At 35.0% G+C, this 26,382-nt stretch overlaps 2 protein-coding genes across 3 annotated transcripts in view; both read right to left on the minus strand.

The window, feature by feature from the left end:
• The window catches only part of LOC144441893 (serine/threonine-protein kinase B-raf-like), a 68,075-nt gene extending 49,738 nt beyond the window's left edge, over positions 1 to 18,337 (minus strand). For both annotated transcript variants that reach the window (XM_078131154.1, XM_078131148.1), the window contains exon 1: positions 18,210 to 18,337. In XM_078131154.1, coding sequence (XP_077987280.1) covers positions 18,210 to 18,317 — 108 coding nt within the window. In that variant the 5' untranslated portion in view covers positions 18,318 to 18,337. The remainder of the gene's footprint in view (positions 1 to 18,209) is intronic.
• A 3,938-nt stretch (positions 18,338 to 22,275) lies between these two features.
• On the minus strand, positions 22,276 to 25,743 carry LOC144438840 (EF-hand calcium-binding domain-containing protein 10-like). The gene is made up of 4 exons (XM_078128029.1): positions 25,636 to 25,743; positions 24,931 to 25,095; positions 24,168 to 24,258; positions 22,276 to 23,258 (listed from the first exon to the last, which is right to left on the minus strand). Exons 1-4 carry the CDS (start codon positions 25,736 to 25,738, stop codon positions 23,210 to 23,212), a joined length of 408 nt encoding a protein of 135 aa, XP_077984155.1. The 5' UTR covers positions 25,739 to 25,743; the 3' UTR covers positions 22,276 to 23,209.
• Between the last annotated feature and the right edge of the window lie 639 nt (positions 25,744 to 26,382).

A 26,382-nucleotide genomic window follows, 5' to 3' on the forward strand; every position in this document is an offset into this window, starting at 1 on the left:
AAACATAATCAAAATATACAACATGCCCATTTGAACGTGAGACTCCCCATCCCCAAATTAATCATTATATAGCTCCAAGAAAGTCATAATATTCAGATTGAGGTTTTCTGTTCCATGAGGTACATGTAAGCCTTAGCAAACTACATTTTAACAATGCATCTCAATGCAACAGAGAAACAGAATATCTTGCATGTTTGAATGTATAGCCCTAATGCTTTGTAGTCTGAAAAAGTGTAAATTGCAATATGTCCAAAAAAAAAGTTGGCAAATTAGCCCATCTTTTGAAATATTTGACTAAATCTCGGATGATATACGAGGGTCTGATGACGGCATTACAAATGGTAGCAATGAAAACATTTTTGGTAAGTGAAGAAAAATTATATAACAGTGCACTACTAATACATATAACTACATGTACATGTACACACATGTAGAAACTTGGCATAACCTGTAAAAAATGTTTGAGTCAGTGACTCAAATAATCTCACCCTACTCAATATAAAATATCAATACTGGAATAAGTAGAAATGCTATGTCAGCTTGATGGGGGAGCTTTTTTTAGGATATTTTATCATGTACATATATATATATATATATATATATATTTATATACATACATGTATACATAAATCACCTTCTGACCAGTGTCAATGTAGCTCAGCTGTTGATATTTCACCAGCTAAATCCTCTAGATCATAATGTACCCCAACTGATCAAACATATCCAGTCTGTACTAGTCGACCACCTGTTTAGTATTCTGTTGATTGCATGGTGTTTAGTCCTGCTTGCAGACAGTGCTGCACGCATTTCGCTCAACACTGTCCTGTGAAAACCAAATGTAACCTACCTATTTAGAGTGCGCCAGCAAAATGCTTTCGCACCAATTACAAATTACAAATTAGCAAAATGTGTTGAGATCGAAACTTTTCCAGTTCGAACTGTAATTTCAAACATCCCACCACACAAATGCCACCATATTTGATCATGACATCCTGTAAGGAGGAAGCCCTGAAATTAAAGTTGAACTTGTGATTTCAAGATTTTTGGTCATCCAAACTGGGACTTTTGTAGTCATGGCGAGGTAAAATTACTAAATAGTCAATTTATTGCTAATATTTGACCATTGGATGTGTTCATTCTTTAGTTAGCAGCATTTCTGGTAAGCCCAGGTTTCATGGCTATCTCTTTGCAGGACGGAGAAGGAAAGGATGACTTACTCTGTCTGCAAGCAGGACTACATGGTGTTATACATATCAATTATCATGTCCATGTGTATGTACTGGTGTGACATAGGCCTACTTTACAGCACAGATTAGACACTGGTTGACCTTTGACCTTCCGTTAACAGGACTGCAGACAGAGCAGTGAGGAATCTGTATTCTGGGTTGTTACACAATGTATGATTATGGTTACATGTATGTGATAACCAAATATTTCAATGTGAAAAAACACAGAAAATTCTACAAAATTTGTTGTTACAGACATGGAATGGTACATTGTACACGTAATTACATGTTATTCTTATTTGACTCCTACAGAAGTGTATATGTATGACTTTAAGTAACAGCTATGTGTACAGTCAATGCAAAGAATTGACAATATTTCAATTGAAAGTGAAAACAAATAATGACATCAGAGGAGAAAGCACATCTTAAATCAAAATTCAATATCAACGAAACCACCAAGGAAATAAACATAATCACTTCAGAGCAATTGGCACTACCCTATGGACGTACTTACAAGTTGTTTACAAAAGTTGGGTAAACACAACAACAAAAGTCTGCAAAATCTGTGTACATGTATCTTGACAAAACAATAAAGAACATTATAGACTACAGTAGTCACGTTCTCAGCTCTCTTTAACGTATGTCTTGGTAACTGTACAAGGCCATATTTTCTATTAATGTCACATGCATGTACAGACAAAAGTACATTTAGTATGCACCATCCACAGCTGTCTGCATGTACTACTTATGTCAAGTCATCTTCAAAGTGCTTACAGAGTTCATCAATATCTATTCACCTGACACCTGAAGGTTACAAACTACAGCCCAAGATACTGTATGACCATATTACAAACTATAGTACAAGATACTGTATGACCAAATGTTACATTGTCTATGTTCAAAATACTTCACAATGACACCCTCTATGCTTCAATGGTGAATATTCAAATTGTCCAATTCTAAGATTCTATGTGCACTTTAGTTGTAAAATTAATGTTGAGTACAATATCAAGAAGTATATTGTTTTGCTCTTTTAATATCTATATATATACATCCATAACACACACACACACACACACACACACACACACACACAAATGTATACGTTGGATCAGTTACTGTTAGTGAATGTGACAACAGTCACCAACATTACCTGGAATTTCATTTTTAAAACAGCTCAAATGTTGCACACAATAATGTTTTAGTAGGCCACTGCCATGCCACGAGAAAAATAAAAACCAAAGCAGTGCATACGTGGTGTAATTTGGTTTTGATGTTCAGCCAGGGTTGCCGTCAGTGTTACACTTAATATGTCATCCCAGACAAATGAAGTTTTTTTAATGCTGACATATAAATGGGAGAATAATCAAAGTTATAAGGTACTTGCAGCAGTAGACTGTGAAGTCATTCGTCAAATAACCTTGAGAAGAGACAGCTATGCATGAACATTGCAAATTACTATGTATGAATATGTTACTGAAAATAAAGCATGTCCGCAAAGTTTTGAGTTTATATCCTTCTTTTAACATTAGTTGTTAAAATGAAAGCTATGAAGCCTTCACGTGACCATACATGTATTGTGACGTGAGAATTTACAGTCGTATTGTTTGCCATCAAACCACTCAAGTCAATTTGACCCATTGTACACATTGCCAATGTGTACAGTGTATGTATGTGTGTTGTTTCAATAACCTTGACTAGAGCAATATAGTTTTGTCAAGACTACATGTTGTATAACAGTTATTCTCAAATTTGTTTAAAATTCATGCAACTAAAAATGAAATATTTTTCAAAACTTCTAAATCTACTTCCAGATCAATGACAAAATACTTAAAATCTGTCTGCAGAAAACAGAACAGAATATATTCCAATTTGTGATATCAGTGTAAGGGAAAACAATGTACACTCTGATTCCTTTGTGCAGGGTTTATCTGGTGCCTGGACAACAAAGGGAACCTTGACACTGTTGCCATGACAACAGCCAGGTACCCCAAGGTTGTGGACTAATACTCATTAATGGAAGGATGAACCTTACTAATGACAGTGGACAATTTGACATGCACAGTGTATGACATGTGATTACACCATCTGTCTTTTGTATAGGGATTGCAAATATAAAATACAAATAGCACAGATCAAGCCTGGGTGATTGTTTGGTAATGTGCAATCTTCAATGTGTCATCATTGCTTGAGTAAGGTATGCCAGTCGTGTTCTGAATCAAAATGCATGCAATCTCAGAACTGCTTCTTTATTTGAGAGTAAAACGCATATGTTAAAATTTGATATCAATCTGTATTAATTTCTGCATATGGTTGAGCAAAATTGTTTTCATAGCAGCATGTAAGTTTGTAATTGCAACAACTCACTGTGCTACATGTATGTTATTGTAGTATTTAAATTCTATAATTCTGCTAGAAAGATTGCAACTATGGACTACTTCATTTCTTGCAGAGATGCCCTTTTGTAACTATATATTGTGCATGAACGTTTTGCAGCATATTTCTCGTTTGCATTTCTGTGAAAACAAATCACTTACCTCAATTTTTATGTTATGTGCACTCATTGTTGTGTTTGATGCAGGCAAATGCATTCACCGATATAAAAGTCTACATATACATGTACAATGTAGCTACAGTGTATGGACAGCACCGGCTTTTGTTGTAAGCATGCTCCCTGCACTGTAGTGTACTGTGCTGTACTGAGCAGCAGCAGTGCTGTTTTGTCCTTGTCCCAATACTTCACACACAACTAATAAGAGTCCTCTGGGCTCATCAAATACACAGACAATAGTTTGTGCTGTCCAGGGATTACTATGCATGACACTGTTCAAACATATTACGGGCACGGATTGTCAGTGTTTTTGACCAGCTGCCGAGAGTCTACAAATGTACATGTTGCTAGTGGTACTTTGAACTGGGAGATTTGTGTTTGTCTGTCTGTCGATGATAAATTATTACTTGGCAATTCTCTATGAACTGAACATGGAATCTACATACTTCTATGAGTCATTTTTACTTCTATATACACATTTGCACATGAGTGTGAGAGATCACGTCTGCTGTATGCCAATATTATCAATCATACACTATAAAATGGAATATTGGCATACATGCATGGAACGCTGCCAATGACTACCCTTGTTGACACCTTGCTTGTGGACATATTCTCTGAACTGCGTGATCAAACGAGTACAACGTTCAAGGGCACTATACACAAACTTGGCAGTGCCTCTAGGTCAAGTTAATGTTTCAAACCCACAGGGCACAAATTATTTACCATTGAATTGATATTAATTGTTGTTTTCACTATATTTATATTCTGTTGACCTCACAATTTGTTCAGTCACCTTCAAAACAGAACAATAACAACAACATGGTTACATAATTCTGATTGGCTTAAAACCATGTCAACCTGATGCCAACCAATCAGAATACTTCATTGCTGTAACTTTTAATATATGAGTGCCCAAACTTAATTGATTATAATTTGATAATGAATTTTCAATGAACCCTATAAATTTACATAAACTTCAACAATCTACATTAAATTCTTGTTTTTTATTGTTTTGTAAACCAGAGAATATCATAAAGTGAAACGCTGCAAATCATAATGATTACTTTAACATAGAAGCAATGACATTAGATTCAACTGTTCAACTCTTCTGGTATATCATCAGAGCCTTTGGCACATTTGTACTATACACACAATGTACAAGATGTAACTCCACCTGAGATTCAGAACTATGGATGTATCACTACGCATACAACAATGTATATATGACGAATTTGGATTGCTAACTTTGGGTTAGTTCTGGACACCTTTTTTTACAATACTATATGTGCCTCTCTAATTAAAAAAAATATTGCAATTGGTTCAAATGTAACTACACATCACACAAGAAACTTTATGAAAGCATACATGTACATCTGTATGCACTGTAAAACTTCTTATTTTACCTGCATACCTACAGAATTCAAGTCTGAGAGCTTTACATGTAATGTACAAAATTATACAGCCCTTCATCACTTGGTGATAGACATGTAAAAACAACTGAAAGTCATGCCATACAACACAATTACAGAATAACACCAACATTTGCTGTTAATGGGTTATACTTGAATCCCTGGTCAACACATTTGTGTTATCTTATTAGTGGAGCCATCAGTATTAGTGGATCATTCTTTTGTTCTGGACCAACTTTTTTGCAGCTCTACAAGACAACTATTTTTCACACCTAAATGTTAACCCTAATCTTATTAACCCTAACCTAAATTTATTTTCCAATGTATAATGCCTGTAACCAGTGTTACAAGAACATTACAATGTAAACTAAAGCATGCCTTGGTGTCCCAGACCTTCATTTACAAAATGTACTTCTGCACGTTCTGTTACACCAATAACCTGGTAACCTACTTCCCTTGTCAGCTCTGTCTCATAAAACTTCACAAACAACATAGATTTGTATGCCTAGTGCCTGATACTAGAAGATGAACTAAAGTTTCTTTTCATGTACTGTAGCCTAAGGTATATGCATGTAGGTGACTAGTCAGATACTTTTACAGGAGTACATGTACTTTTCTTCAAAACTACATATATATATATATACATATATATATATATACATATAATTTCATTCTTCTTTCGCCAAGTAGAGTGCTCAATCACCTTGGAGAGCTATCATACATACAAATGAAAGAAGACGAGTCTGATATTACATAGTGGAATTACACCACTATGTAATATCAGACTCGTCTTCTTTCATTTGTATGTATATATATATATATATATATATATATATATATATATATATATATATATATATATATATATATATATATATATATATATATATATATATATATATATATATATATATATATATATATATATATATATATATATATATATATATATATATATATATAGTTTTGGTAGTACTGGAACTCTTTCTTGGGTGTAACTCGGAGTTTCACGCATATTGCGATCATCAGACACAGAGTGTCTGATGATCGCAATATGCGTGAAACTCCGAGTTACACCCAAGAAAGAGTTCCAGTACTACCAAAACTATTACGCTCTGCCACTGCGGTATAGAGCACTGTCTTATAGCAGATTGATACTCACCGAGTTATATATATATATATATATATATATATATATACATTTAGCATACAAACAGACCATTTCTTCTAACACTACATTTACATTGTACACTTATGAAGTTTTATAAAACATGTCTTTTAACATTTACTGGTGGTACACCTTTCTAACTTACTAATAGCACAATTATCATATAAACTCATGTTTATGATGCTGTTATCTGTTATCTATTACACATGGTTATCAAGACTTCAAAATGTGTCATCTAACATTGTACATGTAATTCAGAAACACTTTATGAATATGAATTGTCATCCTTCTTATCATTTTATTTCACAACCTTTGACCAAATGGACATGAAAATAAAAATTTTGGCCATCATCTTTTCAATGATATAGACCAGCGTATTCTGTTGTAGGTCTCATTAATCATATAAAATTGTGGTTTCCACTACAGTAGGCTAAGCACATAGTAAATGTATAGTTTAAGTGTAAAGAACACGGTAACATTTGTAACTTACAAATAAGATCACTTGCTACATGTATATCTGTTGTACTGGGATTCTGATGATGTTGCAAGCGTCAACATTTCTGTGGTGACCAGAGATGCCAGTCACATCAATGAAAGGACTTGTAGTCATGTGGAGTGACAAATGATTAACAACTGTAATTAAAGATGTGCAAAGTGATGCAAAGGGGTTTCAATAAACACACTTGACAAATTATCAGTCAATCAATCTTTATTATACTACACACACTACCCCAGAGTGTGGTATGGTACAAATTTTGAAAAACAAAATTAAATATGAAAGGTTCACAATTGATAAAAAGTATACAATGAGTCAATCAACTTGGTAATGTACATGGAGCTACTGGAGAGTCAGCACATACATGTATCAGTGTTTAAATTAGGCTGTGGTCAGTAATGCACTTGCAAGTAGATACTAATACATATGATTGTACAAATGAACATGTACAAAGACTCGGCCTTGCACTACATCCACAGCAGGACGATTCCTCTAGGGCAAACTGTCATGCATGTCCTTACATTTCAACTTATATACAAGAATAAATTCCTGAGACCTTTTGCACATACCACACACAGAAAGTCATACAAGTATATTTAGCCCATTGCTGTAGTTTGTTCCAAGTGAGTCTTACTATACTACCAGTTCTCACCATAGTCACTGCAGTGCAAACCACCCACCCTTCAACTGTCACTGATAAATGCAGGACATCTGCATGTTCCACTAGCTACTAGAGCTGATTCCTGGGAGCCGACTCACATGACAAAATGCATGTATGCTACACATGTACCAAGTTATATAATTTGATTTGTTTACATACAAATGTACACAAATGTACATACGCACGCACGCACGCACACACACACACACACACACACACACACATATACATATATACACACACAACATGTAACTATTATTGCCAACCAAAGTGTTTCATTGCTATCCTGGGAAAGTTTTTTACAGCCTGTAAAAGTTAGGAAAAGAGTGGATAAGACTGTTTAGAGACAGCAACTGTAAAAAGGGCAAGTTTGTCATGTTGCCACATCTGATGCATGCTTCCCTACATTTGTACAAATGTACCCTTTTTACACTCATATATCATCATGAACCATTCATAAATAACACTCATCCATTCTGACAAATTTCAGGTGTGAAAACACTGAGTAAATTTGCACTCTTTACTCGTAAAATGTATAACATGACTTTGATGGATGGACTGGAATTCCCATGAAAGATGTATTTGACACTGTGGCACAGAAAGATGATAATGTGAGGTCTTGGTTTCACAACGACTTCTTCATTTTGCATTATAAGGATTAATGCCCTATGACCTGACAGTGACACACAATGTAAACAATGTCAAGGGTCAAACAATGTAGCCCCTGGATGTTCCATAGATCTGCTATATACATAAGATAATGCTGCCTTGTTTTTAAAGAGTTTAAGTTCAAATAATTCCTCTGCACTATCAGGGGTGAACAAATCCACTGGTCCTAGCAAATTTTTTGGGCGGACCACACAAATTTTACCTAGTCTGGTCCATCAGACCAGTTCAGTACCTTACTGTTAATAACTACTAGTATGTCAAAAAGTCATCTGAATATACAGATTCATGGGCAAGATTTAGTGTTTCACATTAGCAGGACCTGGGACCACTAATTCTTTCAGCAGGACCACTGGATTTTTTAAGGCACTGGTCTGGGGACCACCAGTTCACGAAATGATTTGTTCACCCCTGACTATGATGAACATTACTTTGTATAATACATAACATAATTTTTTGACAAATAGATTTTTTAGAATTTGTAGTATCAAAATGTAAATCAAATAATGCATCAAAACACACATGCATGTACGCAAGTGGAATACACAGCATAGGGTTCTGGCAAGGTAATTCTAGAGTAGAGGGAGGTGCCTTTTTTGATTCCTTAAAATAATAAAAAAGTTACAAATGTACAATGTAGTATGGCTTAGGAGTGCACTGAAATGTCTGACAGAGCATGTATAGAAACAGTTTGTTGAGACCAAATGGGAATCCTATAATGTAATCAAAATATATCTCCATTGATAATTAAGATAACACTGATGCAAGAACCTGGGATTCAATCCTTGGCCTTTCATAGCATAGTCATCTTTTCCATTTATTTTCTCTTGATCATATGCAAACCTTATGTTGAAAAAGTTGCATTATTCTTTGGTGGGGACACTTAAATACATCATTTTTGTAGACCAGACTTATGTTTATTTCTCACTGTGACATACTGTAGGCATTTTGGATAGAGTGTTTTCTTGTAAAGACACTCTGAAAGATCTAGGTGCCGTAAAACTCTGCTACTTCCGGATTCAATACTTGGAAATGACAAGACAGAATCTTTCCAGGAATGATGGAATGGGCTAGCCCCCAAAGGTGTTACATCAAAATAGTTTGGCCTTCAACAATCTAAAATTTAGTTAGCAGAATCAAGCTGCATACATTTATTAATGCCTTGTCTTTGTCACTCTAAAACATGTGAAGCTATTATTACTCACACATCTGGTAAAAACCTAATCATATAGTGCTGCATTTTTAAAAAAAATCAGAAACCTTTAGTTGATGTGGTATTGGTTTGATCCATTTGTGCACTATTAATCATGCATAACCAGTAGAGTTTCATCAGCACACCTTATTCTTGATTTGTCTGCAATGTGACAGTACCATACATCATGACTGACACAAACAGGGTTCATCATTCTGATCATAACAAGCTTGTGCCTGGATCATGATAATGATGATGATGCAATTGCAAATATGATTTATTTACACCCCTTACCTCTAAATACACTTTTGTAGACATAAGTGAGTCTGATTTTTATCTCATTTTGATTTACTGAGGCCCTAGAAAACCTGGATGACACTACAGCTGTACAATAAACCACAACTTGCATGTATAATATCATTTGCTTCATCTCCATGTATGTACATGTATGTATGTATGTATGTATGTATGTATGTATGTATGTATGTATGTATGTATGTATGTATGTATGTGTGTATGTGTGTATGTGTGTATGTGTGTATGTATGTATGTATGTATGTATGTATGTATGTATGTATGTGTGTATGTATGATTGAATCTGTGTACAAGTACCCATGCATCAGAAACCAAAGTTATATATTTCAGATTTATCTTCTTTTTAAGACAAAATACTAAGAAATAGTCAGAATTCTAGTTCATACATGCAGACATGTTATATAATACATACTAATTTCACATGGCAACCATGTTCCTACAACATGCATGCAGCTTGCTAAAATATACATGTACATACATGTTATTAATTTAACATATCTGAGCATCTTACAAGTTGGCCAGAAAGTGTTTATTATAAATAAATGGGTAAAGTTTCCATCTGACCTACAACATCCACATATGTACATGTACATTCAGCTTATCAAATCAAATCAGTTTCAATTTTTTCAAAATTTCACCTTTCTTCTTGTCACTGTCACATACGTGCAGTGTTATTTTTTTATGCATTTATGTCAACATCTTACTAAACTTAATTTCCTCCTTCATGTTAAATGTATCAAATCAAAATTAATACATTTCTGTTTTGGTTACATTAATTACTTACTAACATTTACAATGGTAAAAACCCTAACATCTGCAGAAAAGATGGGGGTAATTTTACATAATTATCAAATCTTATGTCTTTGTAAAGTTATTCTGAATATTGTAAATGTAAATAAATAAATGGTATGACAGTGAACCAAAATATCCACTATGGCATTTCTTCAGAATCTGTATACTTCATTTATAAAACTAGTAATAAGTAATTTTGCTGACATGACGATAGTCTGCTAAAAAGCTTGTCATAATTTTGAAAACCTCTTGAGTTGAGTTTTCATTTGTGTATTACATTTTCATGTTCAAGACATTTAGTATGAAGACGGGTGTATTTACATGTACATGGCAATATATATATATATATATAGAGAGAGAGAGAGACAGAGAGAGAGAGAGAGAGAGAGAGAGAGAGAGAGAGAGAGAGAGAGAGAGAGAGAGAGAGAGAGAGAGAGAGAGAGAGAGGGGGGGGAGAGAGAGAGAGAGAGAGAGAGAGGGGAGAGAGAGAGAGAGAGAGAGAGAGAGAGAGAGAGAGAGAGAGAGAGAGAGAGAGAGAGAGAGAGAGAGAGAGAGAGAGAGAGAGAGAGAGAGAGAGAGAGAGAGAGAGAGAGAGAGAGAGAGAGAGAGAGAGAGAGAGAGAGAGAGAGAGAGAGAGAGAGAGAGAGAGAGAGAGAGAGAGAGAGAGAGAGAGAGAGAGAGAGAGAGGAGAGAGAGAGAGAGAGAGAGAGAGAGAGAGAGAGAGAGAGAGAGAGAGAGGAGAGAGAGGTCAACTACAGAGGTCAATACATACATGTACTGCTCTTAGCATTCAGTGAAAGTTACCGCTCTATTCCCATTATGTGTCTAGGTACTCAACACAACACAGAGTTGCATTACACCAGACACACCCCTTGATGACAATGATGTACAAGTACAAACTGTCAAATGCATTCTTTTCTCCAAACACATTTAAAATAACAAAGTCCAATAGCATGACAGTGACATACTAATGTGTAGTTGATTGCTATTATTACAAGTAATGTATTGTATTACTTACAACAGACTTCTTGCATATAATTCAGGTATACATCATATAATGTAGCATACCTGTATCAATATCCTATAAAAAATAAGTCCCATGTAGATAATATGGAGTCATGATGGGTGAATGGTTAGCATGACCGGCTTGGAATCTACAGGTTGTAAGTTCGAGCCACGTCTCTGCCTGCTGTTTGTTTCTGAGTGGCTAAAGTCCTTGGGCAATATTTGAACCATGACTGTGCCTCAGTCAACCCAGCTGTATAATTGATGACCTGGTAGGATGTAGGGTGCAATGTGAAGGCTTTAATCCTATGTGCTGAAATGGCTGCAATGCATTGTATGCTCTCTGGGGAGTTGAGAAGATTAAGGTCATTCTGATCGAGCCAGGGGTAATAATTGTAAAACGCTTTGAGCATGGCATGGGAAAGCGCTATATAAGAACCCAACATTATTATTATTATTATTATTATTATAATGTAAAGTAAGTTAGGGGTTCTAACAAGACTGCATAGGCCAATGTAAAATAGAATAGGATCCATTTCAGATGGCATTGGATAATTTCTTGAAACCAAAGTGACATATTTTTTAATCTTAGAAATGTGAGATTCTTACATCTTTATTTTTTGTTTTCAAAGAGTACATTGTACATGAATTTATACTGAGTATAACTATCTTTCACCTTAACCATAAAAGTAACTAACAATTTTGCATAACCATACAATGTATGGGTGGTTTACCAAATTAATGGCAGTTTTGTCCAATTACTATCTTTTTCACAATTATGTACAAGAATGTTAGTATAATTACTGTATGTATGTATGTATGTATGTATGTATGTATGTATGTATGTATGTATGTATGTATGTATGTATGTATGTATGTATGTATGTATGTATGTGTGTGTGTATGTACATGTACAATGTATGTATGTATGTATGTATGTATGTATGTATGTATGTATGTATGTATGTATGTATGTATGTATGTATGTATGTATGTATGTACAATAATCAGTCCTTGATGGGAATACTGGTGATGATCATGTGACAGATCATGAGATCATCAGGTGACCTATTAATGATGTACGTGAATGTCCACATGTAAACTTTACAAAAACAACATGTAAATGTTTTCTGGTTGTTGATCCATGAAAAGTGAACTTTGATAAGTCATTTTAGTGGTGACAACATGCAGAAATAGCTTCTGAGAGAGTAATTTTGCAGCTGTTAAGAGTACATGTACATCAGTAGGAGACAAGGTCATACACTTTACATGTACACATACAGTACATATACAATTTTTAATATTATTTTTAGCATTGCATTATCCAGAATAGAATCCTTACTGTAAGGTCACAAAGTTACACTTGCCAGACTGAATGCATTACATTGTAAACAACCAGGTGCAGCCAAGGAAGCTGTTCACACAAAAGTTGTTTTCAAGTACATGATATTTCAGTGGGAGAGGATTTTTTTTGCATTGGTCAGTGGGAAGGGAAACAGTAAGTGACAAAACTTATATATGTGCTAAGTTGGTAAAGGAATCAGGCAATGCAGACTGCATTGAGTTTTATTCAAATTAGAAGAGTGAAATTTGATAAAAAAATACAGTAACATGAGTGAGTCATTCATGTTTATTTTTCTAACATTAGATTAATCTAATTCTAATGGCAGATATGAATATCTTTTTGGAGATGACACTGAATGATATGGAGAGGACAGTAGTGAGTATGACAATATGAGGAGAGGTGAAAAGGCAGATGGACACGTTTCTGGGCAGTGGGTATGCAGATCAAGCGGGACGGTATCATTGTGAAATGTTGTCCTGTACTCGTAAATATAACTAAAACTGTGTTAACATACTGTATTAACTGTTTGTTGGCTTTTTTGATTGCATTAAGACAATGGACTCGTTGGTTGCACCTGAATTATACAATTCTAGGCCAAACTCACAAATGTTTTATTTTACAAAGTTAAGACATGACATTATCTATCTAACTTGTATTCCTGTATGTGTCTGTCTTCAGAATCAAAACAAGATTTGCCCAAACACCAACCCGTCACAAAACTATGAATTTTTATTGGACAACCTGTGTGTAATGTGAACATGCACTGACCAAATACTTGGGATTCTTTCAAAAGAAACAATTGTAAATAGCCTCGTACCAATACAGGCTTTATTAACAACCAATGAGATCAAAATGTATAAGACTAGATGTATCAAATTTATGTACACTAACATTGTACATTTTGTTATTTTACCAACAGTTTCACATTTATTATAGACCAGAGACTTGGCTATCTGACTTGACATACTGGCTTGACAAGCTAGCCCACAGCCTAATCTGACTTGACATTTTCAAGCCAGATGAGATAGCAAAGTCTCTGGACTATATAATTCATGTCAGTGTAAAATTCAAATTTTGGGAACCCTGTCTTTGTGGAACTCTTCAAAAGAAACACTGTTGCCAATCTTACATTCAAACTTTAACAAGTCAAAAAGTTTCCATTGTGATTTTGGTGTGAAAATCCCTTTGCTGTCATACTAGTCTGAAGTGAAAGACAATACAGCTTTACAATAATTAATTAAGTTGTACATTTTGATAATATGCACTACTCAGCAGTAACTATTAGCATACATTTACAATAATAAATAATGCAAATGTATGATTTATAACATTAACATTTTATAAATATAAATGAGAACAGATTTTACCCTCATGCATGTATGTGTGCACATAGATGTAAACCTTCTACAGACAAAAGAAGCAAGGTTTCCATTGAGGTCTGTAAGGTTGCAATGTGTAAGGCATGACATTTACAAGTTTTAATAATACCCCAAAGCACACACATGGCACTGAAAAACACTATTTTACCATTCAAGTTACGAAAATGTTTTGTTGAAAGAGTACAAGAGAGCAAGGTGGTGAAAGTCTGGCCTTCCACAATAGAGAACATCTCATTGTATTTTGTATGGAAGCTGCGTATAGCTAAGAGGTAATCAATAAATGAGGCAGAATCAATGGGAATAAACAGTACAATGTGTAACTACTAAAACTCAAAAAAACAAAACAAATCCTTCAGTATTTCTAGGCAACAAACATGTTTACATGTTTCAGAGAGATTTACCTGTTATCAGACTGTAAACTAATTGTTAGAAACTGTTATTAATCATATGTTTACTATATTTGAAAATTATGAATAAATCATTATTTTTCATGTATGCTATGTAGTGTGGTGGGTGGGCTCAAATAGGGAAGGGATTACAGTTCTGTGTGATTCATCCTTTATACAGCTGTTTCTTCAACTTTTACCCAGCAGTGTTCAGTGTTGGAAATATACATGTACACATATTTCTTATTACGTTTTTCAATAAATCACACCAAATCTAAGATTCCTTATATTTCAATAGAACAGGTAGTTGAGAAGACTGCATTGTTTGGTAAAATGTGGCAGCTGGACATCCTTTACATTGAACCAAACCCTCTGTAGGTGTTGAGTGTACATACAGATTGTGTACATGTATGTGCCCACGAACTGAATTAGTGGAATGACCACACACCTTTTTCCTATCTTTAAAAACTACAATCTGAATCATAACAAAAATACACCTACATGTACAAAGTTCACATACTTGCAATACCGAGGTATAATCTGTGGGTGTCACTGCTACATTAATGTCTCCATGTCCTGTAAATAGCTTATCTATTTTCTACCTATTGTGACTATGAGGGCATACCAATAATATACATGTAACAACACTGAAATATTTGAAATTCAGGAATGCGTATACAGTCAAGCACAGACCTGACAAAAAGCAATACATCAAAACCACAAAGAGACTGACCATGGGTATGTCAGAAATGGTACATGTAGAACCTGGAGTGTGCTGCTGACATGACAGCTGATCCCAAACACTATTTTTAGACCTCAGATGTTAATTACCAACACAAGTGTAAAATGTCCACTACACTGTAGTTTACTTTATTCCAAATGTGCACACCTATGTTCTGAGTAAGTGAACAACATCCTCTGAAATTGGACCTTTACAGTGACTTGGTCTTCTGCAAAGTAGGAAGTCTGGAGAATAAGACCCATCTAAATCTACATATATTTTGAAACCAATACTTGGACATTTTGGCCTTCCCATTTCATGCCTATTTCACAGAAATATCCACTCAAGTTACTAAAAACATATTTCACACAACTAAAAGAATACATTGATGTGTAAAATTTTGGAATGGAATAACGTTGTTGACTTACCAGCAAACAGAATAATCTTGGACCAGCATATTATTTCCACTATAACTTAAGGCAATATGCCTATGTATAATATGTTAGTTGAAGGTGATGTTATCTGAGAAGTTTATTATAGATTGTCAACCAAGTTTATATATTTCATAGGTGGTAAAGCATACAATTGCTCAAAGACCTGGGCTTTTAATCCCAAGTTCTCACATTACCAGGTAGTGTTTTTTTTTACCAGTGTACATGTACTTGTGAGGATTGCATACACTCTTTTGTTCAGAGCCAACTTTTTGTATAGCTCTGCCAGACACCTTCTAGTATATTATGATACTAATTCAGATTGGGCCTTTAATGTGTTATCATTGTAATTACATAATATGTTGACAAGTGCTTTCTAAATTCTATTACAAATTCAATCTTTACACATCTATTTTAAACATGTAACTTGGGACTCTCCCTAATATCAATCAGCAATAGCCAGTACAAATTGGCACTCTGCACAGTTTTCCCGAATCCCCCAAGCCACTGGTCAGCACCAATCTCAAATTATAATAATAGATAAGTTTCTAATGTTTCATTGTTTACATAAATTATGTACAAATGTACTTGATCATAGCTTACAAACATGATATCTTTATATATTGGTTTACCTAATAACCATTGCTGCTTACAAGTGAATATGACCGACCAGCACCCACTCAGGGTTGGGGAGGCAACTTTTATCACTTGATTGTCCTTCATTTAGAAGCTGGATTTTTTATTGACAAAGTGTACATTGTCATGAAGTATTACCATTGCAGCCATAAAGTGTAATTATGTAATAATCAACTTTATGAGTTGGTGGTGCTGTCTTTATGAATTATGGAATAAGTACATGTGAACAATATCAGGAACTAAATCCAGTGGTTCTATGATACCAAAGTGACCGAAGCCCTACTTTAAGTATTTATTGAGTGACATCTGAAGATCTGATTATGGTACCAGGTGTATGTACAGTGACTGTGTTGATATTTACAACAGAAAACATCCCAATGGTCTCGTTGGTGCAATCATAATTTATAACACTAAAATTCAGTTATTTCCAACTATAGAATATCCCGCTTCTTGTTATAAAATATCCAATTAGTATTCCAAGAACAAGCTTTGTGGTATTAGCATGACTAGTGAGAGGAAAGGTGGTATGCATGATTTACATCCCTAGTATTGCACAGCAATCTATTGTTTCCTAGCAACAACAACTGAATGTCATGAAACACCAGAAATGCTAATTTTCATCTACATGCTCTTTCATTTCAAATTCATGGATATTGAGTTACAAGTTAATTAATTCAAATGATGCCTGCTCTTCCCCAAATACTAACATCACATCGTAACTCAATACATTCTTCATTTAAAAAAGTCAAAATAATAACATTAATATCAGAATTGGCCATCCTGGAATAATGCCAATATTTAGATACAGTATTACTCAGCAGTCTGATGAGTAAGACCCACACAGGGTCGGTGCCCTGGTGCTATAAACGTTAACTACCTTTACACGGGAAGGACCCACTGGGACACCACCACAATAAACTCTGACAAAGAAACAATGTTGATAAGTCTGGTGAAGTCACATCTATAATTAGATGCCAGAGTATTAAAGGTCGCTGTAAACTCACGTTCCCACCACCAATTTGTTTTTTATCATAAACCTGACATGAAATGTTTCACTATCAAAAAACATCTATCTCGACGCAAACACTGCGATCTATCGACCCGATCACGCACGACTTGCGTAGGCTTGCGACACCTACGTACAGGAAAATAATACGGATCGTCCATGTACACATTCTGGTGAGTTGGCCATGTCTGTCACGCAGTGTAAACAAATACGGTCGTAGACTTCGTGACATGATAGAACAATGAATAAGACCATAATACAACTAATAATCTATTTAGATTACGATGTTGGTGACATGCTGTAATAAACGGGGCTTTCCTGTACTACGTCGATTGAAAAACTGTAATCCACTCTCAACCAAATTTACAGAATTTTCTAGAAAAAAATCCCGAACAAATGCCCATGTTACAGTGAAAATGTCTGATATTACAAGTGAGAACACACGGGGATGACCATTCGAAACAAAGCAGTGTTTTGTTCCTAAGAAATGCTGTGAAAAAGGGAGATGTCCAACCCGGAAGAATGAGTTTGGCGAAGAAAATCTTAACGATCTATTTGAGAAATGTACGATTTCTAAACATACAAAATGTACATATCATGTCAGTGCAACGGAATCGTTAGATCAAAAGTTATGAAAATTAAAATACGGGCACCGCAACTTAACAAGTGTCTACGGTACATGCTATGTTCCAGTTCTTGTGAAAGTCAGCCCGGTGCTTGCAATTGCGAATTGGCGTTGGATAACCACAAACCGACGTCTGTGATGAAAATCATTTATCAGAAAACGTCTAAAACATGGCAAATGAAAGTTTGGACATTACCTCATCTTCAATCATGGTTGTTGAATATAACCCAAAAGCAGGATAGTCGTTGTTGACGTTCAGATGATCAGACATAGTATATGCATTTGTGTGATTAAACACCGCCATATTTACTTCTGGTGTCGAATAAGTCACGTGACTATGTTAAATATTAGCGGCCGTGTACGCAGGCGCAGTATACCTTTAAAAAAAAACATTTAAGGCCAAGGGATAACGGTAGTCGGGCTTGGGACACCTACGACTATCAAAGGAAATAAAAATGTTGAATTAGAAAAAGAAATAAACGAAATAATTACAAATAAGTATGACATTCATACTTTTCTACCTACTTTGCCGGGCTAACAACGGGAGAAGGGGTCACGTGATACTGGACTACTGTCGTTGATGGCGCTTCGTCCCGCGCAGCATAAAATACTACTAGTACTCATACCCTGACTAATACGTAAGCCGGTGTCTGGCTAAATGGCGGATACCTAATATAAAGTTTAGAACGCAATTTAGTATATCGTTTAAATCGTCCGTCTAAATAGAGGATAGTTTATAGGAAATTTAGAACAATATTTGATAACTACTTCCAATCTCCTCTTTCCCGTTATCATGTAATTGTATTGTTTCCTTGCATATTGTATGTTTAAATATTGGGAAATAGATATTATTATTATTATTATTATTATTATTATTATTATTATTATTATTATTATTATTATTACTATTATTTATATCGTATACTGAAATAAAGGATAGTTTATAAAGTTCAGCCATAGACAGTGGATATATCGATGTAAAACTGTTAAAACACTAACGATGGTCGTACGTCTTTACTAAAATTTAGAACTGTATTTAGATCGTAAATAACGAATAATTTATAGCGTTTAGAACGATACTTAGATGTCTAAATAGTGGATAGTTTATAATATTTAGATTAGATTTAGACACTTCTATTTTAATAGCTTTCTAAACTTCTAACTAAAATTTCTAAACTGTCTAAATTGCAATTCCGAACCTTAAGCTTAAGTACTGCACGTAACCGTTTATTGTTAAGCAATATTCATTATCCCAGATCAATCCACGAACAGAACTCACTACCTCCAACAGTTCGTGCTGCCAAAGACATATAATGTGAGTTAACCAGACAACAAAACAGATCTTATCACAAACTATACATTCATCACATTGCTTTGGTGCTATACTCATCCAGTGACTTGTCACCTCGGTGTTTGAGATTGTAACACCAACAGAAGTCCCTTGGCTATTACCACACTGTGCGTGAAAATTTGTGTTTTTGTCACAATATCAAACAGAAGCAAAAGCAGACTGTGAAGCAAAAATCACAGTGATATCCACCACAATTTCTTACACATTCCATCTATATTTTCGCTATAAAAACAAACTTTGCATGTGTAATGAAAGACGTCCCAAGCAGTAAGGTTAGACCTAGTACTAAGTATCACAGACAAGATGTTCCTTTCTGTGCTAATATATAACAATTAGGCTTCCTCAAAGTGTTATGGACATATTTTTCAAGCAAACTCTGGTGAAAGAGGGCCTATACTGTGTATACTCCGTTATTAGCCTAAACCTCAGACCGCTAAAAATAATAGTGGTCTGAGCCTAAACTTATTGACCATTTGGTACGCCGGGGAAGTACAATTATGGGGTACCAACTCATACGTATGTACACATGTACATTTTGGTAACACCTCCACAAACCAAAGCAATCCTAAGCTTATATAAATTTATCAATGTAGCACATACATGATATTCATCCAAATTATTGCTTTGTACAATGTATAGAATAATATTTTTTGGGAATCCAATATGCATTTAGAGGAAATCAAGTGGAAATGATCACTGGCTTGTAATCCTAAATTTCTTTAGTCTACTAGTAATAAGCCCACTGGTTTTATGTCACCAATGTGTGATATTGTTTATCGTAGAACTCCAACCAGGAAATAATGTTGAATATGCATTTTAGTTTGTAATTTCAATCCAAATATTCTTTAAATCCCCTCATTATACGAAATTGACATGTCTCACACGCACGGTCGTATCTTAGACCACTATAGAAAACTATAAACTAGCTAGACTGATCGACACAACCATTTAGTTCACACACGTTGATAAGTTTAGAAATAGATGTTGTGTACATTGTATAAAGTATACAAATATCTGCACGATCGTATCTTTTAATAGCCAGTTCCATTCGTTGTTGTCAGAACATTCTCACCCTTGAAGTATCCAACTAAAATGTCCAATTAATTCCGATCTACTTTCACCCGAGATTTCAAATTATGTGTGAAAATCGAAAAGGACAGTTTTACATAGACGTATCGGGAAAATGTCGGCTTTTAGCGTAATATCTATTTGTTGTATGACTCCCACGTATCATTTCACACTGTTTTACTGATATTACCGTTTTCGAAATCAAGTTTGCTGTACACTCGTGTCAACAAACTAAACGTGTATAGAAACTCCTGGACGATCTTTTTGAATTGTGCAATATACAACTTGTACTTCCTTTCCTTGATAACGGAACATTGTCACCTTTTTAAATGTCTTCTTCATGGATGACAAGACGTCCTTACCAAAACCCAATGTATTACCTTAGCTAAAGGTGTGTGTGTGTGTGTGTGTGTGTGTGTGTGTGTGTGTGTGTGTGTGTGTGTGTGTGTGTATGTGAGTGGGTGGCGAGAGGGGAGGTGTGTACCAAATTTCGTTTGAATTGAGCCAACCGTTTTTGAGAAAATTATGACACAGACAGAAACAAAGACGGACACATAGACAGACATCACCATACTATAACATTCCCTTATGGAAGGTTATTAGAAAATCACTGAAGTTTCAAATGTGGTGTATATGTACATGACAAGATGGCCCCTTGTGAAAATATTCATGTACTCTATTTCACACACACACACACACACACACACACACACATACATACACAAATACATTGGCATACATACAATGGCAGACACATACATACATACATACATACATACATACATACATACATACATATATACATAAATACATACATACATACATACATACATACATACATACATACATACATACATACATATATACATAAATACATATATGCATACATACATACATACATACATACAACTGCATACATAAAATAATTATACTGTATTTACAGACTAACATACATACATACATGAAAACACACAAACAAATACATATACTGGTATCTATACACATGTATACAAAATACTGCTAGGTAACTGAAGTATGAGTCCTACGTGAGAAATAGCACTAAGATCATTTTATATCAGTATTGTGTCTTAATACGTCACCTGGAAATTACGCCATAAACCTTTGCAAGAAATTCCCAAAATTGCTGAACACATGTCAAGTGCAGTAGGGATTCTTTACAAGATTTCAAAGTTGAAGCTACATCAGTACTTTGGTGTTATTTTATCACACAACATCGTTTGTAAATCAATAGCTGTTATCAATATAAGTGTACTAATGACAGAAATCTTACTAGACTTTTCATTTACAATTTTCATGACAGCGTATAGTTAATCTTTAATACATACCAACTTTTGCTCAAACTCGATTTAGACCTGTTTAAGCTATGTACATATAGTGTCCAAATATGGACATCCTACTGTTTCGAATGTTGTATTATAATTTTCGCGCTGCTCTCCGGTGTCGTATGTGATTGGTTAACATCTGAAGTAGGGCTCTTCGAACTATAGACACTTACCCACGACTATTTCGTTGTGAATGTGTGGACTACTCAGACAGTCACAGTATCAGCACGTGGTTCATCTGAGTTAGTGTGTTCCTGATTCTAGTGCAGTATATACATACTACAGTATGCTACACGGTGCCTGTGTGATCATGCTTGGAAAGCGGAAATCAGCCAATCACAAGGGATGTAGAGATGACTTGGATTCAAGCAACAAAAAGAAGAGCCAGTAATGCTACCTTAGCACATGTAGCAAATAGTTATGAATATTCATAACTGTGGTGTGTATGGCACATTTGGCTTGAATAGACCCTACACGCCAAAGTGTTTGGCATCAATGTGTGTGAGTGGAAGTTTACATGTATATACTAGTATTAACTAGTATTAAGTGTTATTTATATTTTTGTTGTTTGCTATTTGTGAAAGATGTTTGTTGGTTTTTCTAAATTCTAAGAGAGGTGGTTTACTAAATTTGTAGTCTGCCTTACATGATTCCTTACAATACATGTATCTACTTATCACAAAGCAACCCCTGATAAAACTTGTCAGTCTGATCTCAAACAGATACAATTACACAGCAAAATCCATATTTTCAAGAAAAAAAAATGTATTTCAAAGACAATTGTTGTATATTTACAGAGATAACTCTTGAACATAAAAAATTTGTAAAGGTTTTCCACTCAATTCACTATTACTGTAGCTGAAGAGTGTACAAAGTCTTTGATATAACAAACACAATGACTATAGATACAACTGTACAACATGGAAAGTTTCGCCAAAAAGAGTGATTATGTAAAAGTTCAGTGTTTTGATTACATGTAAGAGTCAACACATGTTTGTAAAACAAAAACCTCTATATATTACAGATACTGTGCAAGGTCTATGGTCTTTACTCATGTCACTGTTGAGTACTACAATAACCAGGTATGCTTATTATTGATTTGAAAATGTAATCTGACACTACATAACCTTGTTAGGATGTACATGTACAGGGAATGTTATTCAACAAATTAAATTTTTACCTTGTGTTCATCCACATTGGTGAGTACATACTAGGTTTGTGACCACAGACAAATGCAGAAAACTAAAGTTCTACTGTGGACTTGGTTCAGCATAAACAGCTTTGAAATTTACAAAGGTAACATATCTCATTGCTGAGACTGAATTGCAAGTTTCTTTCTATTTAGTAATCTTGTGGACTGCAATCTAATGGATTTATTTAGAAAATGAAAATTGATAAATAACTGAAATTTTAATAAATCTGGGTGTGTGGTTACTAGGGAATCGGCATAAAAGTGGCAGATGATTTCTTCAAACCATGTCTCCTGTGAAAGATATGGAAGAGATTTAAAATAAATTAACATTCAAACAAACATGGAAGGTGAATTTACACATGGCGATGAACTGATTCTACATTATATTTTTCCTAGGTTTAAAATATGCTATTGTATTTATGACAAGATCAGCTACAGCCTACTGCTAGTACATTTGAAGGTGCTGACACAGACATTGCAATAAAACCATAACACTATTTTGGGTAAGGTTTTGTAACCCTGGTAACAGAAAGAGGAAATGAACCTTTTGCTGGTTCCAAGATGCATCATCTACCTTCCCATACAATGTCATATGTTGAAATTGTAGGGTTGTGCATATGCTACTTAGGGGATGGTTGTTACCTGATCATACCCTGGACTGTATTAACAATGGTTAGTTTTTGTTCACCATTTGTATAAAATAACTCACAATAGGGAACTTGCAATCCAGACTGAGTATGCTCAGATGCAAAGGACTATGGAATTGTCTGTGGTTATCGTAATACATAATCTGGAGCTACTGATAAAATAAACCTCCCACAATTGTCAGGGTAACTATGAATTGATTTGTGGTTACAAACAATGTATCAACACTGTTTACAATACTAATTGATTAGTATTTATTATTAAATTTCCCATGATGCAACATTCAACATGGCAGGTTTGCAAGTTCCCTATTGGTCAATATGTCTTTCCATCGGTTAAAAATGAAAGAAATGTTATTTCAAGTGTAATAATGACCAAACAGTCCAAAAATAACTTCACAAGTTACGTGTTCATCTCAGGAAATTCATTTTGGAATTCAAAAATCAACTATGGAGTAAACTTGTACAGTTCGCAGGTCCAATGCGTAAATATTAGGATATTTTAGTGAGGAAAATTGGAAACAAGACCTGGAAATATGTTTAAATAAATACTCACGCTTCTCTGACAAATGTGTCTTGTGTGATTTTATCATTCTCTGCTCCATTTGGATACTCATCAAAATTTTCAACACCGAGTGTTTTCATTCCTGCAACAACAGCAGAGAAACAAAGACCATTTCAAAAATTCTGTATGAATCAAGTTGTACAGCAACAAGTATTTGAAACAAAACCCCTGACCTTCTTTCAATGAATTCAGTGGTTAGACCATTCATTGAGCTGTAACACTGGTCAACAACATCAAGAAAAAACTAGTTGCAGGGAAAGTGATCAAAACTGTACAAACCATCACCTAGGTTTAGTTTGTCTTGTTGGGGTGGGGGTGGGGGGTTCAGCCTAAACATGTTGGCTTAGCCTAGACTTGTTAATACATTAATAATGTAATTTTATTTTCATTTGCATAAAATGCATTGGAAATTGATTTTCCACATGCATTCATAAAAAGAGGTTACAGACAGGTGAGTGAATTGCTAGCTAGATATTGTAAATAATTTGAGGACTGATGTTATATGAATGAATGACAGTATTTCACTTTGTTTGAACAAAACTAGAATGTGCTTGGGTAACTAAAACCACACAATATAGTAAGTACTGAGACTTTTACACACATGTACATGTGTTGATGGGTCTATGGTCTGTATTACAGTTCTACTTGTAGAAATTAAAACAATCCATGTATATAGTTTGTACCCAAAATTTGTGTGTTTCAAGTTTACACCTTGGTAGTATATGATGTTTGTTGTTTTGCTCATGATACTCACCTTCCTTGTATTGTGTTAATGTAACAACTCCTTTCTTGGTAGGATCCAACATACCAAATAATGATATCACATTACTGTCATCAAATAAACATGGATAATCTAACTGCGTTGTTCTAGCTTCTTTCAGATTTTCTATCACTCCAATCATAAATTCTTTGGGTTTTTCTACAGAGAGTTCATAACCATTTAAATGGAATAAAACTACAACTACATGCACATAGTATTGACATTGACAGGGTTTCTATGGTTTGAACACAATCGACTGGTAGTCGTATAACAGTATTGACACGCACTGATTTTGACCATGGAAGTATATAGTATCTCCCGCGTCGGTACGGTGATACTTCCATGTTTTGACTCAGCGCCTATGCTATTTGTACTAATTTGTAGGCATGAAGTGAAACACATTATTCAAGAAATATTCATGAAATCAAAACATAGCTGAAAGGTAGTCATACTAAATTATAATTTGTTTGATAGGCACAACGTTGATGTCACTGGAACGTAACAAAATCCCCAAATCAAAGCTAGTGGTGGTTCGACATCGCGCGAGTCGTAATATTACTATTAGACGCATGTTGTTACCATATACCAATATATACAATCTCAGAATCGGAGTCTGAGTTAACTAAACGTCATTGTATTTCTCAGTACCTTGAAAAAAATATAGTAAGATGAGTCATGTGAAAGACGTATTGGTATTACCTGGTCTTTGGAACACCAAATGAGACGTCAAATTGTTGAATAGATCGAAAATTTTGTGTTTTTCAAGGTATTCACGAGCCTCTTCTTCCTTTGGTGTCGCCATCTTTTTTATTTTGACCTCGTTTCCATGGCGTCAAACGAAAGAGGGCGCTAGTCATTTGCGGGCCGGCGACATGTTCGACATCGCGACAGGTACAGGTCCCCTTGAGTACGGCAAACCGAGATAACCGAGGAGGCTCATATCACAAATCAATTTTGACTTTAGAAACGAAAAAAAGGAAGAAAAATAGAACCCCCCAAAAAACAAACAAACAACAACAACAACAACAACAACAGCAACAAACAAAAAAAAAACAAACAAAAAAAAACAACGTTTATTTCACAGCATTTGGCAGTTTAAAAAGAAAAAAGTTTGTTTCTTATCAGTTTGCATTGCGTTTTGAAATATTTTAACGGGGGGGGGGGGTGACATATTTTAGAGAATGGACATTGAGGTACCTTTTCACTCGACGGAATCGATAGAGGGTCTGATATTTTACGCAACAGCCCGGGCCTGATTTCCCCCAGCCTCCCCCTTGTAGTAACTGATGAAGGTTCCCTAAGCCCCACCACCCACCCCTCCAACCGTGAGAACAATAGGCAGTGTGACTGTATGTTCGTGCCTGCTCGGGCCCGGTCGCCTGTTTTGACTTTTTTCTGAATGGTTAGTTTTGCATTTGCATGCAAAAGGTTGTGGGATGTTGCACT

This window comes from Glandiceps talaboti, chromosome 1 (assembly GCF_964340395.1).
Source record: "Glandiceps talaboti chromosome 1, keGlaTala1.1, whole genome shotgun sequence".
Classification (NCBI taxonomy): domain Eukaryota; kingdom Metazoa; phylum Hemichordata; class Enteropneusta; family Spengelidae; genus Glandiceps; species Glandiceps talaboti.

Coding starts and splice junctions, on each gene's coding strand:
- LOC144438840 (XM_078128029.1), bottom strand. CDS start 25,738: ATGGCGACACCAAAGGAAGAAGAGGCTCGTGAATACCTTGAAAAACAC. Junction 25,096..25,635: donor TTTGGTGTTCCAAAGACCAG/GTAATACCAATA, acceptor AACTCTCTGTAG/AAAAACCCAAAGAATTTATG. Junction 24,259..24,930: donor ATTAACACAATACAAGGAAG/GTGAGTATCATG, acceptor CTGTTGTTGCAG/GAATGAAAACACTCGGTGTT.